Source organism: Homalodisca vitripennis, chromosome X (assembly GCF_021130785.1).
Source record: "Homalodisca vitripennis isolate AUS2020 chromosome X, UT_GWSS_2.1, whole genome shotgun sequence".
Classification (NCBI taxonomy): Eukaryota; Metazoa; Arthropoda; class Insecta; order Hemiptera; family Cicadellidae; genus Homalodisca; species Homalodisca vitripennis.
The window spans coordinates 73,323,161-73,346,038 of record NC_060215.1 but is presented as its reverse complement, the minus strand read 5'-3'; the positions used below and the strand labels follow the sequence as shown (position 1 = coordinate 73,346,038).

Below are 22,878 nucleotides of genomic sequence, written 5' to 3'. Positions count from 1 at the left end.
GAATTTTGTTGTTTCTCTTGCGAATAGGCTGCTTGTTATATATGAGGTCTGTCCAAAAAGTATTCGACCGCCGACCAGTAGGCGGTCGCGGCGTAACCGACCGGCTCGAACCGGTTGTTCCTTACAGTTCTGCCGAGTGTGCGTTGCATTTCAATATGACTGAACGTGTTGAGCAGCGCATTTGCATTAAATTTTGCTAAAAACTTGGCCATTCAACATCAGAGACGATTACTATGATACGGAAAGTTTATGGTGACGTGTCTATGGACAATACACAAATAAAAGAGTGGTTTAGACAGTTTAAAAATGGCTGCATATCAGTGGAGAGTGATGACCGATCTGGCAGGCCTTCAACGGCCAGAAACGCTGAAAATGTTGAACGTGTTCGAGCAGTAATTAATGAAAACCGTCGATTGACTGTCAGAGAGCTGAAAGAAGATTTAGGAATACCAAAATCGTCAGTTTGTAACATTTTACATGAAGATTTAAAAATGAACCGTGTTTCGGCAAAATTTGTTCCTCGGCTGCTGACAGAAGACCAAAAGAACTGTCGACTTGAAATCGCACAGGACAATCTGGATTTGATAATAAGTGACCCAGGGCTATTTAAAAAAGTTATTACTGGTGATGAGTCATGGATTTATGGCTACGACTCTGAAACAAAGGCTCAATCTTCACAGTGGAAAACTCGCAAAGAGCAATTGCCGAAAAAAGCAAGACAAAGTCGAAGCAATGTCAAGACAATGCTGACAGTTTTTTTTTTACCAGGATGGCGTTATTCATCACGAATATGCTTCAAGAGGCCAAACAGTGAATAAGGAGTATTATCTTGAGGTCCTAAGGCGGCTACGAGATGCAGTGCAAAGGAAACGACCTGAACTGTGGACAAGCCGTGACTGGATCCTGCACCACGACAACGTGCCAGCTCATTCCTCAAATCTTATTCAGCGTTCCTCCCTACAGTCCTGACATAGCTTCTTGTGACTTCTGGCTATTTCCGAAATTAAAAATTCCTTTGAAAGGAAAAAGATTTGACGATATTGAACAAATACAACAAAATGCGACGAAGGGCCTGTTAGCCATTCCGCAAAATGAATTTAAGGAGTGTTTCCGGAAGTGGGAGGAGTGTTGGAATAAGGTAGTGGCTTGTGGAGGGGAGTACTTTGAAGGGGACCAGATTGCCGTTGCCACGGCAAGGTTGGTTGGTCAAGGTCAAGGTTGGATACTTTTTGGACACACCTTGTAGTCTCAAATTACTTGTTAGCTGTATGACACTTTATTATTAATTATACTGTTAGTGAATGTATTTTTTTCTCTATTTTGAAGAATAGAGATCTTAATGTCATGTACTTTGTACTTGGCAAAGTCAAAAGATCTGTTAAAATTATAAATAAATAAAACAACAAAATTCTGATAGTAATTTATACTAAGGAGAACCCTAAAATTCAATAATTTCTCTGAGATGTTTACAATTCTCTGAAAAATTAATTATTGTAATAAGTAAATGTAAAAATGCTATGATCATAAGAACAGATCCTCCCCCATAAATGCACTTTCTCATTATAAACCTTATCATGTATCAGATTACCAACCCATGTCAACTCTTGTTTCCTTGAATTTTCTCAAATGAATCAATCTGAGTGCTGAATTCATTCACAGAATATATTTTCCTTATTATTTTAGCATTTAAGCTTAATTATGTTTTTGAATTATTAATTAACTGTGTTGTAACAGCATTTTATGAGCACTTTCTTAGTCTTTGATGGATTCGAGGCTTTGTACTGGTATAGTTCTTCTCAACCCATGATATTACAGGCTGATGTGTGACCAGCCACCAGTCACTTACACCATCTTGCTTCTAGCCTATGCACTTTTTTCAGTAGATCATGTGTTAATTGGTGGTGGTTGTTGTTCAAGAATAACTTGATGTTCGAATGCTGCTCAAAAGAATACACATCAAAGTTTCTTAAATAAACACATCCTTTTCATAGAGATAATCTAAAAACCATGGTAAGTGGAATATTCCCTTCAGGCAATCTCTATTTGAATACAGTTAAAAAGTTAAAAGAGTGAACTGGTAACCGGGTGTAAAAACTTTGGATCTGAATTAAGAAATAGTGCAATTCAAATCCAATCCATGACCATAGAACATTCTATCAGTAATGTAGATATAGTACTGTACTGACTCTCCCTCCCCAATCCTGTTTGATAAGATCTTTGCACAGACCAGATACATATGGGGATAAATGAAGTAATGCTGAAATGGAGGCTGGCCTGTCCATATTCCAATAAAAAATCGTTTCGGGAATTATTAAAATCTATATCATATAAATAAATTTGTGATAACACAGTCGATGATGTTGAAAGCATCTCAATATGATAAACAGCCTCAAATGTATTGCTAATATTTGCTTAGTGATTCACACAGCCCCACTGTATGAAGTATGAGGACGGAGATGCTGTCTTGCTTGATTGTTGTCTGATAGTAAATGACAAGAATTAAAACATGTTGCCATGATAGATAGAAAACTTTCTTCTTGAAGTCATCTGATATTCACCTACAAGCATGTATTGGGCAGGCAATAAGCATAATAACTGACGTGTTAGATAAGATTAACCCTAAAAATTCTGACATAACTGGAGACATTACCATAAACAATCTGATTGACTCAAGAGATAGGAGAGCCTTCTCAGAAATTCTGGCAACCTAGGATGTTTCAAGAATTGAACTGCCACTAACCAGAATGACTGCTAATAGTGCAGCATCAATTGATATTTTTGTGCAAACATTGATACAGCTGGAGTTTCTATGGAGATTCTCAATACAGGAATATCAGATCACAAAGGCCAGTATTGTACCTTGCACATGAATGATACATACAACTCATCAAGAAAATATGTATCTTATTTAACCCATTGGAACTTCAATCACATGGAAAGAATAAGGCAAGACTTGACAGGAAAAAACTGAAAGAGAGTGCTGCAATCTGGAAAGGCAGATGAAGCATACAATAACTTTTTTGACATCCTGACTATGATAATGAATCACATATGTCCATTTAAAAAGGCCCAAAATAATTTAAACCACAAGACAAAACCTTTCTCTGACAAAGAAGCTACAGATTTAAAAATGAATTTGCTTAAAGCTCATGAGACGTATATTTTATCAGGCAAAGATGAAGACAAGCAGAAAGCTTTTTCACTTAAAAGACAATATGGTCAGAAGTTAAAAACACTTAGATGTGAAGTAAATGCAGATCATGTAAATAAGTCTGATAACCAAACCAAAGCAATATGGGATGTGATAAATGGCGAGAGAAAATCAACCAACAAACATTGTAGAGATATCTTCTATTAAAGTAAGAGAAGAAAAGATAAAGGAACCTATTTAAATTGCTACACTATTTAACAACTTTTTTCAACAGTCGCTGAAGAAACTTTAAAAAGCACTCAGACTTTTCACACAAGTGAGGAACATTCAACCATCAAATATCATAATGGCTCTGGATTCTTTTCCTAGGTCTACATCAAAAGATATAAAAAATAATAGGTTCTATTAAAGCCAAGCCTTACTCGTCTAGATGGGATTCCTTCAAAATTGATAAAAATTGGTAAAATGAACTTGTTATCCCCCTTCTGTACATTGTGAATACTTCACTCCAAAAAGGCCAAATTCCACAAAAAATGAAAATTTCCAAAGTCATTCCTCTCCATAAAAAGGGTAAAAAACTACCTAAACAATTACAGACCAATCACTTGGTATTCTAGCCACAGTATTAAAATGGATTAATAGTTACTTGATTGGACGAAGTCAACTGGTTGAAATAAAACAATCTGATAGAGAGATGATAAGTAACACGAGTTCTGACCTCCTACCAGTGACAAGAGGTGTACCTCAGGGGTCTGTTCTGGGGCTGGTTTTATTTGCTTTATTTACAAATGACCTTCCAACTTTCATTAATCAATTCAGTCATACAATAATGTATGCTGATGACACAGTACTTCTCTCTGCAAATAAATGCTTGAAACTGTTAGAAATTAATGCTTAGATTGGCGTCAATGTAGCCCTTGAGTACTGCAACAACGACGACCTTGTTTTCAATAAACAGAAAACAAACGGATGTCATTTGGTAGGAGGAAAGAGGATGTATCTGACATTCCTGGACCACAGTCTGTGACAGAATTTAAGTATCTGGGAGTTGTTATTGATAAAGATCTTTCATGGAAAAGTCACATTAATACACTTTGCAACAAGTTAGCAGTGCTTTGTTTGCAATTAGAAGAACAAAAGCAATCAGTACTGTAGAGGCAACTAGAACTGCATATTATACCCTTTTTAAAAGCCAAATTAGGTATGTAATTACTGTTTGGGGTGCCTCAGCAAATAAGAATTTAGAATGTGTTCTGATACTACAGAAGAAAGTAGTAAGAATAATGGCCAACTTGAATGGGCAGGAATGCTGCAGAGAGGTTTTCAAGGAATGTAGACTAATGACAGTTATAAATTTATATGTACTAAAAACCAGTCTTAGCCAACTCCAAAAACCTTCAGCAAAATGGTGATCATCATACCTACAAAACAAGATAAGCAGAGAACTTCAGCCTCCCAACTCACATAAAGAAGCTGTTTGATAAGAAACTTTCTTAAGCTGGTGCCAAGTTTTTCAATCGACTGCCAGGAGACATCAAGAGTAACGACCCGAAGATGCTGAAGCATAGACTGCTGAATTGGCTTCTGGACAGACCATTCTACACTATCAATGAGTTCCTCAACTGGGGAACACTGGAATGACTAATTGAATTTAATTTTTGTACTCATGATTGTATTTTTTATTGATTGTTATAACGCCATTTCAAATCTTGACAATTTCAAAATAAAGATTCTCTCTCTAACTTGAGCTGATGATGACCATGTGCATGATTTTCACTTACGGTATGGTCCACAAAGTTTTTAAAGAGCCAGAGTATTAGTAGAGGGTCTTATATGTGAATGAAAAACATTTGTCATACTTCGGCTCATTAAGGACTTGTTGCTCAAAAACATTTCTTCCAACATCATAGTTTGTACTATGTATTGGGCATTTTTTCTATTATACAAGCATGTGAATGACCTGTGATTAGATTAAAGTATTTAACAAATCAAAATAGTAATAAATTATTCTTTAAGTATTTACGACAGTACGAATAAGTCTCTCGAAGGGTAAGGGAAATCTAGTTGTTTCTATTTTTTACCTATATTAATTTTATTCCTTTTAAAAATGTAGTATAATAGATGTTTTTACAAAACAACAAGATTGTACTCACAAGTGTTATTGTCACATTGTCAAATGTTCGTATCAATCTTGTATCTCTAAAATTAATTGTTTAATCTTGATTTACTGCTTAAATCAGTTAATAGGTTTTTGTATCAATATCCACCCACAACAAACTATAAAGTCCAGTGATTAAAAAATACCTGGAAGTGAACTATTCTATTAAAAAAGCACACCATGAAGTATGACGCAACAAGCACAACTGTCAGTATTTTTTAAATGAAAACCTTAACAAGTTAATTGTTTAAAGGAAACACATTTTTCAGAAGATGAACATGCTGTCAACTTATGCAACTGTCAGTATTGCAATCAAGGAAAAACGTTTTGTTAATAACCAACTGTTCACTTAAAAAATGTTTTTTTTCTGACAAATGACATTTTTTTAATGGTGCTATAAATTACATACTGTTGGTCAATCACAATTTCCAATGTCTTCGCTTACTAAACATACACAACGAATTTATACAAGGTATGAGGTCCATCAAATGTGATTATTAGCAAACTAACTCATATTATAGTTCTGTCATAGTTAGTCACATAACACATTTTTAAAATACTGTAGGTGCAACATTATTATCCTTATTTGACTGATTTAGCCCCCCTTTTGAGCTAAACAGTAATTACGAAAAACCTGCTATGTGATCAACCATGCACTTAGCTGATATGCTTATGTAATGTATCAGTCTAATTGCATTCAGTTGCAAATAATTAAATACCTCAGATCTTCAAAGTAACCAAAAGTCTTAAAAAGATTTTCTTTCCAACTTTTGCCAGTTCTTTCAATGAAACGGCACAACAAAAAGACTTAAACTGGTTTTTTTGTTACAGGTTTTAGATTAATAACTTAAAAAAAAACAAGTTTCTAATATATGAGGCCTATCAAGAAAGTAGATTTCATTTCGTTCTGTAGTAGCTAGAGGCGGGCTATTTTGATGTCAGGGCATTTCTCCGTTTCCAGCCATGCTAGTGAAAGGTTACTGTCACTCCTTGTTGTTTTAAAATAGCAGTTTAAATGTGTCATACAATAGAAAATCCCACACGTTGTGAAGTGCAGTCAGTAATATGGTTTTTGTTGGCCAACTCTGTGAAGTTTATAGAAACAATGTGATTACTGAAGGTGGAGTGTGTCAGTGGTACATTAAGATTTAAAAATCATGGCACAACCATAAATACTGAGAGATATTGTGAAAACTGGCAAAAGTTAAGAAGAGCAATACAAAACAAGCACAGAGGAAAGTTAAGTTTGAAAATGTTGTGTTTGCACGACAACGCCTGACCACATACAGCAAATCGGACTCGAGAAGTCCTGGATGATTTTAAGTGGGAGGTGTTTCCACATCCGCCTTACAATCCGGACCTTGGATCCAGTAACTACCACCTGTTTCTAGCAATGAGGAGCTGGGTTGCAATGCAGTGCTTTAATGACATGAAACTGCGGGAGGGTGTGACTACCTAGTTGAAGTCTCTGGTAGCAGAATCTTATAAACACTGGAAGTTCACCGCTATGATAAATGCCTACATTTGTATGGTGACTAATTAAAAAAAAAAGTATTTTTAGTGTCACTTTATAATGTATACAAACCAATTTTTTTCTTGTATTTTGTTTTTGTTTATATCAAAACATAATCTACTTTATACATAGCTTTTGTACTTGAAAGTAATTGGTTAAACACAGTGGTTTCAATAATTTCCTCTTTCAGGTTGTTGACTATCACCTTGCAATCGGGTACAGGTCAACCAGTATATCCATAGTGGCCATCTATCCTTTCTTTTCAATTTGTATTGACCATATTTCTAATATTTCATAATTTTATGTATTAAGTTTAACAGTGACCCACTTCAAACAAAATCAGACAAATATTACTAGAAGGTAATTTTAAGTATCTGATCTTGTCTCTATACAATAAAATACACACATTTCAAATACATTTAGTATTATAATTACTGCCATTTAACACTGCAATGTATGCATTTTAAATGGAAAACTAAAAAAATTAAACACTGAACAAATGTTTTGTGATGTACTTAATTGTGTAGATATATTACTGAATTTGTTATATGTACATGCTGTTTAGATACAAGCAATAGACTCAGGTAAAACGCACAGAAACTGTGGACTAGTTGTAAAAGTTGAGTAACCATTAAATGTGTCCTACCTGTGCTTTGTGTGTGAATCTAATACAATTATTAGAGCTGAAAAAAGCAATTCTGTGATAACTAAACACCCTCCTGGAAGGCCTTACAGTCTCCAGGCTTCTGAGGTAACAAATAGTAATTAAAACAAATGTTTAAACTTGAAGTATGATGATTTTTGAAAAGTAGCTAATAGTTAACTTGCTCTATTGAGAAAACTTTTGTACAGCTATTGTGCCACCAACACCAGTGCTTCTGAAAAGCGCCCTTCTACAGAATTGATATTGCATTAAAGCCAAAGTGTTTTAGATCTGCAATACCCACAGAAGATCACACCATTTCACAGCCAAACCTCAATAAAGCGTATAAAAACCAGTTTAAAAGCGTGGGTACCAATATAAGTGTTACTTGAGGCATTCCCATGATGATCTTGTTAAAATAATGATTGAAAATGACCGAACTGTTATGTGTATTATAATCTTAACATACCACAAAGGTCAGTCAAAATATTTTGATTTATATTATGTGCATGAGTACATTAAATATTTTCAGCTACAACTAAGTCACTTTTATAATTAAAGTAATGTAGGTTTCATACCATTGTCATTGTGCAAAAATTTTTGACATGAATAAAATGCATTTTGAATTAAACAATCTTTTAAATTCAGTTTAAACTTCTTGACCTCTTCAATACTTGTTATTGTTTTTGGAACTGATTTCAGAGATTTTATTCCAGCATAACAATTTTGTTTGTAAAAATGCAGGCAGTTTAAGAAAATTGAGCAAGTGTAGAACTAATAGTACTACAATAGTAAATGTTTAAAATGAAAGTGCACAGAAAACAAATTATTTTATTATGCTGATTTTTGAAAGGGTAATTTATTATTGATCAATTATGGAATCAGCTGAGATTTGTACTAGTGAATTTTGTTGAATTTTTAAAAACTACTTTGGTATTTTTGGTTGGTGTAAGTTTCTAGTTTATGGTCAGGATTATAAAAACATAACATGAAATAAAGAAACATGTTCTACACGATAAATGGTTTATTGTTGCAAATGGCACATATAATTCAGTTACAAAAATATTTTTCCATACAACTATTACATCTTATAACACAGACAATGCTGAATGAATGGTAACCTACCAACAGTTATAATATGTGGTAACTCCAGTAAAAAATGAGTTATTCATGCATGATTAAAATGGAAAACTACAAAGTTAAAACAACTCAGAATTTAAAATAAGTTGAACTACTTTTTCACAACCATGTTGGTTTAAATATTGTCAAAAAGGCATTTGTACATTGCAGCAGGCACAGATAATGCATAATGTTTGTGCTACTCAATATTTAGAATTATTTGTTCAGTTGAAGTAAAACACCAAAAAAGCCAATCCTTAAAAGCAGAAACACTATCAAAAATGAAACAAATAAATTATTACATGTATGATATACCATAACCGCAAGAAGAAAAGAAGTGCTGATTTATGCAAGAAAACTTACTAAGTATAGAAGTAGCAAATAAATCCATATAAAGATTTTATTAACTTAAAAATGAGATACATTGGATATATAAAATATTGTATAATTTTTATAACTGCAGTCTTTATATAATCAACAATGTGCATGTCGATTTGAACACAATGTTAAAATTTAAAACATTAAATATACATATGGCATTGACTTTTAAAATTATTAATATTAATATTTTAAATTACAACATAAGTAAAAAGTACATTCACACAATATTTTTAATTATAAAATTACCTTAAGAAACCAGTATATACTTTGAACTAACAAGCATTTTCCCGGGATACAACTAATTCTATTGACAAATGCTGTAGTAATAATAAAAAGTGTAATAGGAGTAGTATTGTTACATAATCTATAAATAATCAACACATTTTTGTAATTGGGATATGATTCTAGATATAAAAACTAATGAATATTTTTTCTTAGTTATATATGACCGTAATCATATCATATTATGTACTTCATCCAGTCAATCTTTATTGTGTAAATATGTCAAATTTTTAAAATTATTCAACATCCTTAGCTGAAACTTGGCAATGTTGTTAATCAGGCTTCAACAGTTTTGACATTCACACCCATAAAATAAACTCACAATGTCAAAATGGTGGATATTGTTAAGGTAAATATTGTATACATTTCAGTGATTTTATAACATCCACTATTTTGAAACTGTTTAGAGATGATGTTTACAATGGTAATCAAGTTTTGACAGTTAAGTAAGCTTAACAATCCTACCAAGTTTCAACTTCATACCTCAGACAGAACATAAATTATTACTAACAGAGCAGTATGCTGAACATTACAGATATTAAACTCAACTGTATTGGATAAGGTGTTTCAGTTTTATGTCTAAAAGTCATATACCATCCTGACAATTTATTAACCCTAGCTTATTTATATTAGTATCTTTGTACTGTTTGAATAACTGGGAAATAACAAAAATAATTATAACAGCGTAGTTCTATGTTTTATATAATAATGTGATGTAATAAAGTGAATAATTTGTAGGAGAATGTACAGTTGTTAACATATGTACATTAAAGAACTGTAAGATTATTATGCAATTTAATGTTGCTTAACTCAGTATGCAAGACGATTCACTGTTGAATGAAAACTTACATTTTTGTACTACTCATTAAACTTAACTTGTAACTTATATCTCATGTATGTCTAGTCTTTTATGTAAATTATGAGTTTAATTGTAATTTTTTTAAATCATACGGTACATACCGATTTTATATATTCTTGCAAAAAAGAGGTGCACTAAAAGAATTCAAAAAAACTTAAATTAATCATTTGAGTTTCCAAAAAGTTCACACTTATATTTTCATCATAACTAGAAGACACTATTTATAAAAAAAGTAGCAATGCTTATATATGAGAGCCAGATTACCAGAATTTAACAGATTAGTGCTTCAGATCTTGGTCTCTTAATTGTATTATTTATTTATAAGTTTTGATACTTATGTATAATATAAGTACTTACACTACTAACTAATATAAAATGTCATTGCTATAAAACCCTTTAGCCTAAATAAAATATAAACAGCTGTTATAATGCTGCTTACCATAAATCTACTTTTATTTTAAAATACATATATTTTTTTATTCAAATCTTATATCTGTCTTTCTTTCAGGATTTATGCTTGATATAGCAACAGTCTTCTACAGCCCATGTAAAGGCGTTGAAATCCATACGGATACACCTCATAAGAAAAATAGCACAAAATAATGATGACCAGAACAGCTATAGACAATATTGCGTTCAGCAGCCAATTTGCATTCTCATTAGTACGATTATTTACTGGAAAAGAATAAAAACTTTTGACTTACATGCTTAATAATAATTAACACTGTAGAAAGTTACAATATAAAGTACGAGTAATATTAAGATAAATGCTATATGAAATTAAATGTTAAAAAATAAAATAAAATGTAATATTTGGTAAATTTTAAGACATGAAGTTCATAATTCCAATTGATTTTTAACAAACTTCCAATAGTAAAATTGGTTAAAGTACACAGATTATAGAGATAAGCCAATCATACCACAAAGCTCAACTACTTCCTTTCCACCTTGTTACTTATATTAACTGCCAATTAATTCAAAGGCAAATCAAGAGACAGATTAACCAGGAAACACAGAATATGGTCACATCAAATCTCTCTGAACAAAGTTAAGATAGCATTTACCAGTAGTAAACACAGTCTAACATTTTTCAAATACCTTGAAAACTGAACTAAACGACTCCTGATCAATGAAGAAAATTAGAAATAAAACAACGAAACTTCGAAACTACAGTGACACAGTAGTATATAATATAAAAGATGCTTTTCTACACACTCGAAAAAATACAAAATATCTGGAGAACTTGCTGATTAACGAAATAAGATGGATAAGACAGGCATCAAAAGCAAAACAAGTAAATAAAGCTGAAAACGCATCAGGAGCAATTTGAAAAATTATTAATCTAATTGTGAAAAGCAACAATAGAAAAGTAATCAATCCACATTAATATTAATGATAAAATAATAAAACCCCAGCAAACACAGCACACGAATTGAATAAATAAATTCCAAGCAATGCTGAAGACACAACAGAAACCACCAGCAAAAATTTATATGCCTATTAACATACTTCAAAACATCTAGATATTCAGCTGTAAATACCCTAACTCTCCTTCCCATCAATAAGGTGGCCAGATGATATTACCTAAAATAGAGGACTAACCAGATGTCTTAGCAACTACCTTAACAGAGTAAGTCTCTCAAATATAGCACTTTACCTCCTGGTCTCAGTAAGGTTTACTCAAACATTCAGGAGCTTGAACAAAATTAGGCAGCTATAGAACCATCTCTGTCATACCAAAGATATCAAAAGTAATCAAGAAGATAGCCCTCCAGAGGCCATTATACAATCTAAATGAAAACATGGTGATATTTAAGTCAACATAAGTTTCTCAAAGGAACAGCACAACCACTTTTGTGATAGAGCTTGTTAACTCAAATGAGCTTGTTGTATAAATGAACTCAAGTATCATAAATTCACAACAACCACTATGCTTTATTTCAGCAAAGCTTTCAATTCCATTGGACATGAGATAATCCTAACAAAACTGGACAAACTGAGAATACGATAAACTGCTAAAAACTGGTTCAGAAGCTACCTGGAGGAACAAACACTGGTAGAACAACCCCACACAAAAATGGTAATATGTAGAAGATCCAATCAAACCTTTACCTACTAAAAGAGTGCCTCAAGTCTTCTGCACCCCAGTGCTGCTTATTTTAATGACCTACAACTACATGCTATAAAGCTTATTTTATATTAACATGTTCACCACTGTTTGTTACAAATACACATTGTGCCCCACTTGTGGGTTACACAATGATGGTTTTATAATACTCTCTGAATATTATCCGCACACTATTAATTACTCCAGAACATGTTTATTAAAAAAATGACCTGTATTTTTAATTTTTGGTCAAAATTACATCATAACTTTAAAAATATGATAATATTAGCCGTCGTGAACGTGTTTAGGACTACAGCACTGCTAATGTGTGCAGATAACACTATACCTCTGTTACAAGTGAAGTCACCAGACGTTTAAAGTATTGATACATACATTGCCCTCTGTTATGTGACTTCTGATCCTTAAATTGCCTAGTGGCAACCCAGCATAAACAAAATAGGTGAACTTTGCAGAAGAGAAAGAGTCAAATACCAACTCTTCCACAGGTCACAGCAGAGAAATATGCCACTTTTCAGATAATCATCCTTGATTTAAACCTGCTATGGGACATACACATTTAGCGCCTTTTGCAGAATTCTGAGGTCCATTGATACTATTGCGAGATTAAAACACATCTGCAATACCACATTGGCTGGCAGCCAACTCTACTCTTATTGAATCCAATATATTGATAAAGTACTTGCTAGTATGTAGAATAGCACATTAAAAAGACAACCTTACAAGATTACTCATGATCTAGAAAGTAGTTATCAGGTTGTTGGCCTATCTCGAAAACAAAAATTAGACATAAAAATACTAAAAAATAGTTTACTGTATATTAAGCAGCCTACCTGATGTTGCCAATAGAGAAGTATCTTTTAGGCTGGATATCCCATAAATGGCACCTTGAGTAACATACCCACATGATATTATATCTCTAAAATAAAAATTTTACAAATGGATATGAAGTTGGTTCAAAGTCAACACAATTACCAAATGCGTAACTGATTTCACCTTACATACATCATAAAGTATTAATTACATTTCCTGGAGTGTTTATGATGTGTATTTTGAAATACAAAGATGAATTTGGAGGCAATTCCTTTGTTCCAAATGAAAATGAAATGGCACATTAACATGGGTCCCAAATAACTTCTACTCATTCTATTCTACTTGTCTGTCTCCATGAATTTATTTTCTTTTTTGTAATTATTTATAATTGGTTATTGTCTTGTAAATTGTTGTAATTCAAACTATACTTTATGTTAAATTTGAAAAATTCCTGATATGAATATTGCAAAATTGGATACAATTGGATTGGATACTTTTCTAAAAACTGTCCTGAGCAAGAGCAGATAGCTAAAAAACTACAAAGTTACTTGTTAAAGCACAAATTAATATTATAGATTTTTAAGGTTATTAAGTTTTTGTTCAAATTATATATAACACAATCAATGGGATTGTTATCGCTGCCATGATTTACATGTGTAATACTTTGTGAAAATAAAAATATGTCACATAATGGTGTCATAACAAAAGTTTTTGATTGAATTATAATTTATTAATTGAAAATACTGATTTGTGTCTTGGTATCAAATACTCAAAATCTCTCACAATAGAGTTAGAGTTAGAATATTTACAGTTAGATCAAATGAACTTATTTATATATGGGCTATAATATTACAAATTGTTAAATTATGACTGAACATTAAATATGGAAAGAAACAAAAATTACCAAAGCTAAAACGGAATATTTAGATTTAATGCCACTAGTAAAGGACAATTAAAATATTACCTAAATTGTAATGTTCATGAAAATTTTAACAACTAATTATTCTTTGATCAAATAAACTTTATATCATTTGTTGTTTAGCCTTTCAACATTTTTCAAAGAAATGGAAATCCAAATAATTTTGGACTACTACAATAATTTTTAGCTTGAAGAAACATTGGCAACAAACTAATGGCACTCCCACTCTCTGTAGTCTAGTTCTAAATTATCAACTAAGTTCTCTCTGTCTCACCAAAGTTTATTTGTTAGAACAGTAATTGACCATAAAGACCCATTAAGTATTGGTATATCAAGTAATTTACACAGTTATTAAAAAGTATATACAAAACGCTTTATTGCACTACAGTAAAACATTATAAATACAGACAGATAAATCTGGATTTTTTTTAGTAAATACCATTCTTAGTTACTAGCAGATAATATTTAAATTGCAGCAACATATCAGTGTAATATCAATTATGTATTATGTCGCATTTAGTATTTATTTTAAACAAACAACTTAAATTCCTACTAGTCTGTATTATGAAGTTTAATGGTTTACTGTAATTTTTGGTTAAGCTAGAATAAGCTATAAATTATATTTTAAAATTATAAAAAGACAAGTACATTATATCAAGCAAATTTCAATTCATCATATCAATTCATACAAATATAAATAAAATCAATTAATTTTTACTAATGCTATTACAAATAGAAATAATATTAGTTAATAATTATAACAGTCAACATAAAATACTATATTACAAAACTCCACCGTGCATAAAACTATGATATTAGTACAATAACAAGCATACATAATGAGAATATACTATTCTCGTGGTTTTAAATTAAAATTAAAATCCCTAAAGTAAACCCCATGTAATTAGAGGTTATAAAGAAGTAACAAAGAGATTTGAGAGTAATATCTAAGATTTGTACCTTTTACAAAGTCCTAACAATAAAACAATAAAGGACACAACAAATACATAAAATAAAGTACAGATCTGAATAAGAACTTGCTTAGATAATTGAAGTAACATTAAAAAACACTTGGTAGTAAGTTTAGAAGATCATAAATTGGTGGCTTTAGCCGTGTACATTTAACTGATGAAAAAAACTTTTTAGTAATGTACAATCCTCCACTCCTAAATATAATGCACCACTTCAATATTTTAAATAAAATGTTAATGGAATTATTTAAAAAATAATATTACTATTAAGCTGTCTGACACTTAAAGATATGTATCTGAGCATGTCAATAATATTTTTTTTAATTGAATACCATCTACGTTTTCCAGTTCACGCTATGTCAAAACATTGCAAACACAATTTATTAAAATGTTGAGATATTTCACGTCACTCTAATCACAGGACCTCATAAGTCAATTCTTTGTTGTATTGAGGAGTCGGTACTACAAAGTTTTAGAAAAATGGCACCATATAAATTGTGTAAATTTGTGGGTCATAAAAATATGTATAGTAGAGAAATTTTGCTTTAAAGCAGGAACTTATAAAAAGGTTAGTTTTGCAGTACTGCAGTTTTCATTGATTAAACTACAAACAAATTTTTGTTAACACATAAATTACATTTTTATATATTATAATATTAAGTTCACTTTCTTTAACTTTATAAATATAATTTTGTTTGCCATAAGATCAATAATGTATCAATTTCATATTACTCACCTTAGGAAAAGTGATGCCTTGTGTGTTTTAGTATTTAGATGCGTTACCTCATAATTCCTTGTATGAGCAGTATATAAAATAGTGTGTCCTCATAAGTTTAACATTAATATTATTGTTTATATTGAATACATTCTGTTTCATCATCCACAATTACTAAAAACACAGGATAAAATAGTCATGAAATTAGATTAATTTAAAGTTAATTAATTATGTAGCTTTTGTGCCTTCTGAAAAATGGAATTTTCTGACATACCATGTACCACTATCAATTGATATTAAACCAAGGTTTGGTTCATTATGCAAAATCACCAGGGATATGAACAGTAACAGATACTACTTTATAATTTACATGTATTTTGTCTTTCAGAAATGTCAATGGCCTCAATACTATACTTCCTACACAAAATAAGTTACTCAACACCCTCTATGTATATCTATTGTCACTTTAAAATTATTAAAATATAACAAAAAGAGGATGAAGTACACTGTATTCTTTATTTAAGCTGTGCCAAGTTGCATATTTGTTGAGATGTGATTCCTCATTCTGCGTTGAGTTGTATCTTTATTTTATTCAGACATTTGTGTCTTGATAATATGTTTAGGCATTTTTGTTGGATTACATTAAGTCATTTTCCAAAATGCCCTCAAATTCATCACTAACCCCATCTCTCACAAAGGACAGAGACGAAATAAGTTCACAAGAATCTTTTAAGAACTTAATTCTATATTCATACATTTTACATTCCGACATGTTGTAGAAAGAGTGTGTGGCACAGAAAATGTGTTTCCACTTTCCACTGAAGTATCCTGAGTCAAAAACAAAAGTTTTGAACCGAATATAAAGCCTTTAGTTATACTGATTGAACACAATAAATTATGTTAAGGAATAAGTAAAATTGAAATTAGGTTAAAAGATGAGAAATGGAGAGAAGACACCAAAAGAGCCAGTGAGAAGGAAATGTCTGATGTGAAGCTCCCACTGACTTCTGTGAGCAGAAAACACAGCAGGTGAGTTAAGTGCAGTGGTGATATAATCTCAAGCACAACAAATATGTTCCCCCACAGTGAGGTATCACACCAGTTAGTGAAGACTGTCAAACTTTATTCATACACGCACGCTTTTGTGAAAATGAACACTTTACTTTCTGGTTTCACGGTGCACCAGAAGTATATATATATATATTTCATCCATATTACAATGGATCTCTTCAGGGCGAGTCATCCTTTGCTCTGTACTGGCCATACGAGTTGCAAGGACAAACTACAGCAAAACTAGCGTGGGCTGTCTGCAACCTTGGTGTGGCCAGTACTGCTACCCTTTCGAGCGCAGAGGGTTAATACAATAATTTCATGATGGCAATCCAATAAGTATTTTCAAATTAAAAGTCAGTGCTTCACTTGTTAACTAATTTTCTACAGTAAGTTTTCATTTCTAACTTCTAAATTCTTAATAATTTCTTAATTTTTTATTTGAGACTGCTATGTTCATTGTTTGGACACACTCTGCCTCTGCTCATTTATTATAATTGATTTTTGTAATAATTTTAAAATTAATATATGTATTTCCAAATTAACAACTATTTCTAGTATATAAGATCATTTCCAAAATGCTGAAGCAGAAATAATGTAAATGACTTTTGTGTGTATCCCCATAATAATACTCTATATTGGGGATTCCTACATCTGATACCCCAACATGTTAAATTGCCTAATTTTGCAGAACATATATATCGACTTTTCAAAGTTAAGACATGAATGTTGTAAGAATAATAATTAGTGTAGCAGAAAATAGACAACTGAATCCTCCAGAAACAAAGAAGACAGGTATGACTATACTTTCTCTAGTTGTGCGTTCTTATTTTTCTTATACTTTTTCTATTTTGTACGGTTACACATGAGAGTTGAAATACCATTACTAACCACATTCAAGACTCAGGTGAGCTTTGAACAGTATGACTACAGTACATGCTGATTTAAATTTAAATATTCATTCTAAAAATAGGAAAATGTTTGTTGGAGCCAGAAAGACATGCAATGATCTCAGTGGATACAATAAAAGAAAATAAGCAATACTAGAAAGGAAGAGCATCAAGTATATGAGTTGTTGAAAAACCCACAAATAAAGATTATAAAGATAAAGTAAGCAACCACATAATTACAAAAAAAATATTGCATACAAATAAAAAATCAAGAGAGTTTCTGAGCATGCATCGGCCCTGACAGGACATAGTGTCTGCAGTATGGCTAGCAAACTCCAGCATTGTCTACTATCTCTAGGGGTTTAGATAATTACATTTTACATTACAAGCTATAGAGCACATGAGGTTTTCATCATTATGCCATATTGATTTAGGACAAAAGAATCACAACGTGACCTAAAACATTAATTGTACTCCTGCCTTATGTGGGAAAATCTGTTACAGCACATCTTCCAATCCTGTGCCCAAATGTACCTAATCACTTGAACAGGGCAGGACCGGACCCCATTACACCCTCTTACACTCTAACAAGATGCCAGTCTAGGGTTTGACTTTCAAATGCATTTCATTCTATTAATAGATGGATGGTAAGATGTCTCCAGTTCATCTTGTCAGAATCTGCAGGTACCATCTTCTTTCACACCAAGTTTACTCAGGTGCTCATTGAGATTGCAAAGCACTGAAATATGAACCAACTGTCAATACTCTTACCCTGTTCCTTCTCAGCTCATCCCCGGTCAGAGTTCCCAAGCAGTTTTGTGGTTTGTTTCGACTCCTAGAGTCCCAAAAGGCTTCTTCTTTGGCTAGTTGATCAGCTTTTTTGGACCTCCAGTTCCTGATGGCCCCGGCAACCAGAGGAAGTGTGGTGGGTTATCCAAAATTGATATCAAATAAATATATGCAGGTTTACTGCCAAATCCCAAAAACATATAGCATTATTGATGGCCTCCAGATTGTTAATAAATTCAGAGTTGAATTCCTTTGACAGCAGTAAGTTTTCCAGTTGCTCAACGCCACAGGAAGTTAAGTTTTAAATATTATTTAATATGGATTCTGGTCATTTTGATTATGTATTAAAAACATTTCATATTAAATTAAAGCCTAAAAACTAGCACTATTGTCCCCATTAAGAGTAAGATTTAATGTCTTTCAGCTGCTGGGCACTACAATTTAGACCTCTCATGCTCTAATAGAAGGGCAAAGGTTTTAAGATATATATAGAGAATTTTTGTGCTACACTTACAAAACATTAGGGGTTCAAAGTAATCCTCGCTGGAGATTAAAAGTAATGTCACTTTTGAAGTTGGATTTTCCACTTTTTGACAGCACCCAACCACTCAATTTTTGGAATGGAGTCAAAAGATTTCTCATTATCGATTTTGGCTTCCAAGGAAAAGCGACAACTGCACAAAAGTTTTTCAGATTAAAAAATAACCAAACGTAGTGCGGTTGGATGAATAAAGGGGATACTCCATCGTTTTGGCCAAAAACATCACAAAGTTTTTGCAATAGTGTGAGACGAGACATTGTCACAGTGCAAAATTAAACCCTTAATGTTCAAGTTCTGAAGAACTTCTGGCAAGCATTGTTCAGAGTACCAACTTGCTGTGACGGGATTTTGTACCCCAACTAAATAGCCTCAACTAGTCCTGTACTCCTGAAGAAATCAAGTGTACATTAATTTCTTCAGAGATCTTTGTTTCTTGAACATTATGGGGGATGGCTTGTTTTCAAACGTCCACACACAACTCTCACTTCAAGTTAGAATGTCATAAATGGCATGCACGTCTCATCACCCATACCATTATAAATAATCTAATGACCCCCACTATTAAACAGTTGGAGGATCTGCTTGTTGATTCTCACAAGGTCAGCTTTTTGCTCATCTGTTAAATTGTGAGTTATCCATTGGGAAACAATTTTTCTGATTTTTAAAATGTAATAGAATATAATTTACACTGCTATGGATCCAATACCTAGGAAAGCTTCAACCATTAAATAAGTGCAGTGTCTGACCTCTTGGATCATAGCATGCAACCAATCAAAGTTTTCTTGACTGATGGAGGAATGCGGCCATTCCGAACATTCCTAGTCCTGATGTGAATTAAGGCACCTTTGATATTCTGGATACCATCTAAACAGTAGTACAGGATAGTCCTTCAGAACCAAAGGCAAACGTTCCACGCACTCATCTTGTGACAAACTGACTTTAAAATCATAGCCCATAAATGCTCTCTAGATCTTTCCGGACAGACGACACAACTACACTGATGAACCCAAGTTGCTGTCAGGTACTGACTGGTGCTCGGACAATCAGACAAGAGTGATAAGATTATTGCAGTATCCACTATCTGCAAGTATCTCAAAACTTTCATAGTGACTTGTACAATATTGTGCCCTAGGAGCAGAAAATGTGATGCTATCTCTAAGGCCTATATCCCAGAGATCAATCAGTACATTTATAGTGACCAGCAGGAAGATAGGACTGAGGGTGTGCAAAAGAAAAAAGATGATGATACTAAACTCAGATCTCATAGGAAAGAAATAAATAAAAAGCAGATTATCAAATAGCAAAATAAAATTGAAGCAGTCTGAAAGATAGTGGAAAGAACAATGTGAGATAAGGACAACAAATCATTGTATCTGAACATTGATGTAGAGATGTATACTTATAAGAGTAAAATGCTAAAGGGTTATGGTTGGATAGAGTCTTGTGCTGCTTTGCTTGCATAGACTACGAGATACGTAGGAATTCTAATTAAGTAAAATTTGATTGAACAGTGTAGCTATTAATTTCATAAAGCTTTAGTTTGTTCAGACTCTAACCAGCTCAGACTTAAAAAAGATGCATTTTCTAAAAATATGGGGGTTGTTCAGAAAGAAAGTAGTTTTAATATATACATTACTTTTTAAATACGGTATGTAACATTTGCAGCTTTTTATTATATAATGTACATTTGAAAGAACAATTCTTTAACTATTTTCAGCATAGTTACCATTCACATTTAAGCACTTAATGAATGTAGGTTCAAGTTTTTAAGTATGTTTTGAATACAATTCTGCCACCTATACATTTAACCAGTTGCGGCGGTTTTCGTAGCAGCGAGGTGGGATCCTCCTCCACTGAATGTCTTTTTTTTTGGTGATCCATAACCATTAACTATGTGATTAAGAAACTTGTCACCCTCTTCATTATACAAAACTGAGCTGATCCAATTCGGCTTGTTTGAATTCATAAGTCAAAAGATTCCATCAGGCACAAATTTAGGATATCCAAATTCTTAGTCACAATTTCATACACCTCAATGCTTGATATAAGCAAACAATGCTGTGATAAATCTGTGATTGTGAATCTTCCATTTGCCTTAACCTTATGATTGATTTTTGTATGTACCATGAAACAAAGTATGTAAAAATAAATTGTCTGAATATTGAATATTGTTGACTATCTAATTCATAATTTCCTATCTGTGTTTTCATATTAAAATAATGTTGATGGGCAACGCACATTTAGACAACACTAAAATACTCTTTGGTATTGATGACATGTAACAATACACAATAAAGTCATACAAAACAAAAAAAGAGTACATGGAATAAAGAATGACTTGTGAACTAGTAAACATTATTTTTTTCTTCAATACACACACAAAAGCTACTTTTAATTACCAACATGTTTTACATCTTTATTAAAATTGTTCATAATATTAAAGATTAAATTTAAGTCTCAGTTTTTAGGCTTATGTGGCTCATTTCATAACTAACATCCAAGTTTTCCTGTTTACAGCACATCAAAACTTCCAGTACAACATCTATCTTTAATGAGTTTTGGTTAAAAATCTGATGACTAAAGATGGCTCTTCACAGCAAGGCTGAAATATTTCAAGAATTTCATGATGTTTTCAAAGTTTTGGTGCTGTTTGAACCAGTTATCTTATATGTTAGTTAAATTTAACTTGTTTAAAATTAAACAATCTGAGTGTAATATCATATTATCTGGTTATCTTTAGTAAATTTATCTTTTTGTTTTAGCAGGTATAAATTGTAATGGTATTGTGAATTTATTTTCATTATTATATCAACAAAACAAAAAAGAATATAATGAAAGATAGACAGTAGAAGACAATAAGAAAACAACTATCAGAACCTAAATATTTGCTTGTTTACCATGAAATGTGATGTAGTTAATTATCTACATTTAACATTTGATAGAGCAGACCTTTCTTCCATTCAAAAAGAATAAATTACACCATAAACCCCGCACTTGACTGGATCATTAATTTTGTCACACACTTGGAAGTCACAGAAATAAACCTTAGCCATACATTGTTAGTATCAGACTAACAAGAATAATTGGGAAGGTCAGTGACATGATGGTAGGGTTGGTGAAAGAATTGCATTGCTCATTGTATCAAAACGTTCCTGAGTTTCAAAATGATTCTCACAGCACATTGGAAAATTATGATTGCACTGCTGACTACTTTCTCTTAGTTTTTATGTACATAGATGATCTGTATAATGTTACTGCTCTCAGGTAGTTGTGACTGTTGTAATTATCAAATTACTTTATTGTACTTCAATCTCATTACACTAAAACCTCTTAAGTTCAGTACATTTGCTAGGCAATATGTTTGGTATTTTGATACTTCCAAACTATTTTTTAAACATGAACCACACCCACACCACAGCTTAGGTGCTAAATAGCTAGCAAATTATGTTAATGGGAATTACAAACATTCAGAATTCCACAATTCAGTACTACCCAGCAAACATTTGTGATTCCTAGAACACTAGTTAGAATTTTATTTGTCCTTTGATTTTTATATTTTTCTCAATGAATGGCCAGTCTTTTGAAGCCAAAGCAGAATGGCTATACAACAGTTCATCATTTAACTTTTCAAAATTGGAAATATGTAAATATTTTTTTAACTTATATATCTAAGTATTTCATATATGAAATCAGATATGAAACTTGTTAATATACTTATGAACTACAAACAAATTAAAAGAGAAACTATCAATTAAATTAATTATTAAATAGTTTATTGATGTTATGAGAACAATAAAATTATTATATATCAAAGAATTTTAAATTTGCATTTCAGAACTATTCGCATTTTTTTAAATAATCCAATAACAATTTGACAAAATTACACAATGCAATTTTTGAACATGATATGAGTGAACAGCAACACAGACAAGCAATGTTACAAGCCAAGCAGAACCCCT

At 32.1% G+C, this 22,878-nt stretch overlaps 1 protein-coding gene and 1 long non-coding RNA gene across 3 annotated transcripts in view; both read right to left on the bottom strand.

The window, feature by feature from the left end:
- The window catches only part of LOC124369207 (carboxypeptidase D), a 95,874-nt gene that overhangs the window by 47,914 nt on the left and 25,082 nt on the right, over positions 1-22,878 (bottom strand). Inside the window, exon 7 of one of the 2 annotated variants that reach the window (XM_046827044.1) lies at positions 13,065-13,118. The exons of the other annotated variant lie outside the window; for it this stretch is intronic. Coding sequence (XP_046683000.1) covers positions 13,065-13,118 — 54 coding nt within the window. The remainder of the gene's footprint in view (positions 1-13,064; positions 13,119-22,878) is intronic. 2 annotated transcript variants of the gene reach the window in all.
- LOC124369208 lies at positions 16,375-22,875 on the bottom strand. The gene is made up of 2 exons (XR_006923052.1): positions 18,361-22,875; positions 16,375-16,656 (listed from the first exon to the last, which is right to left on the bottom strand). It is a non-coding gene; the product is annotated as an uncharacterized LOC124369208 (long non-coding RNA).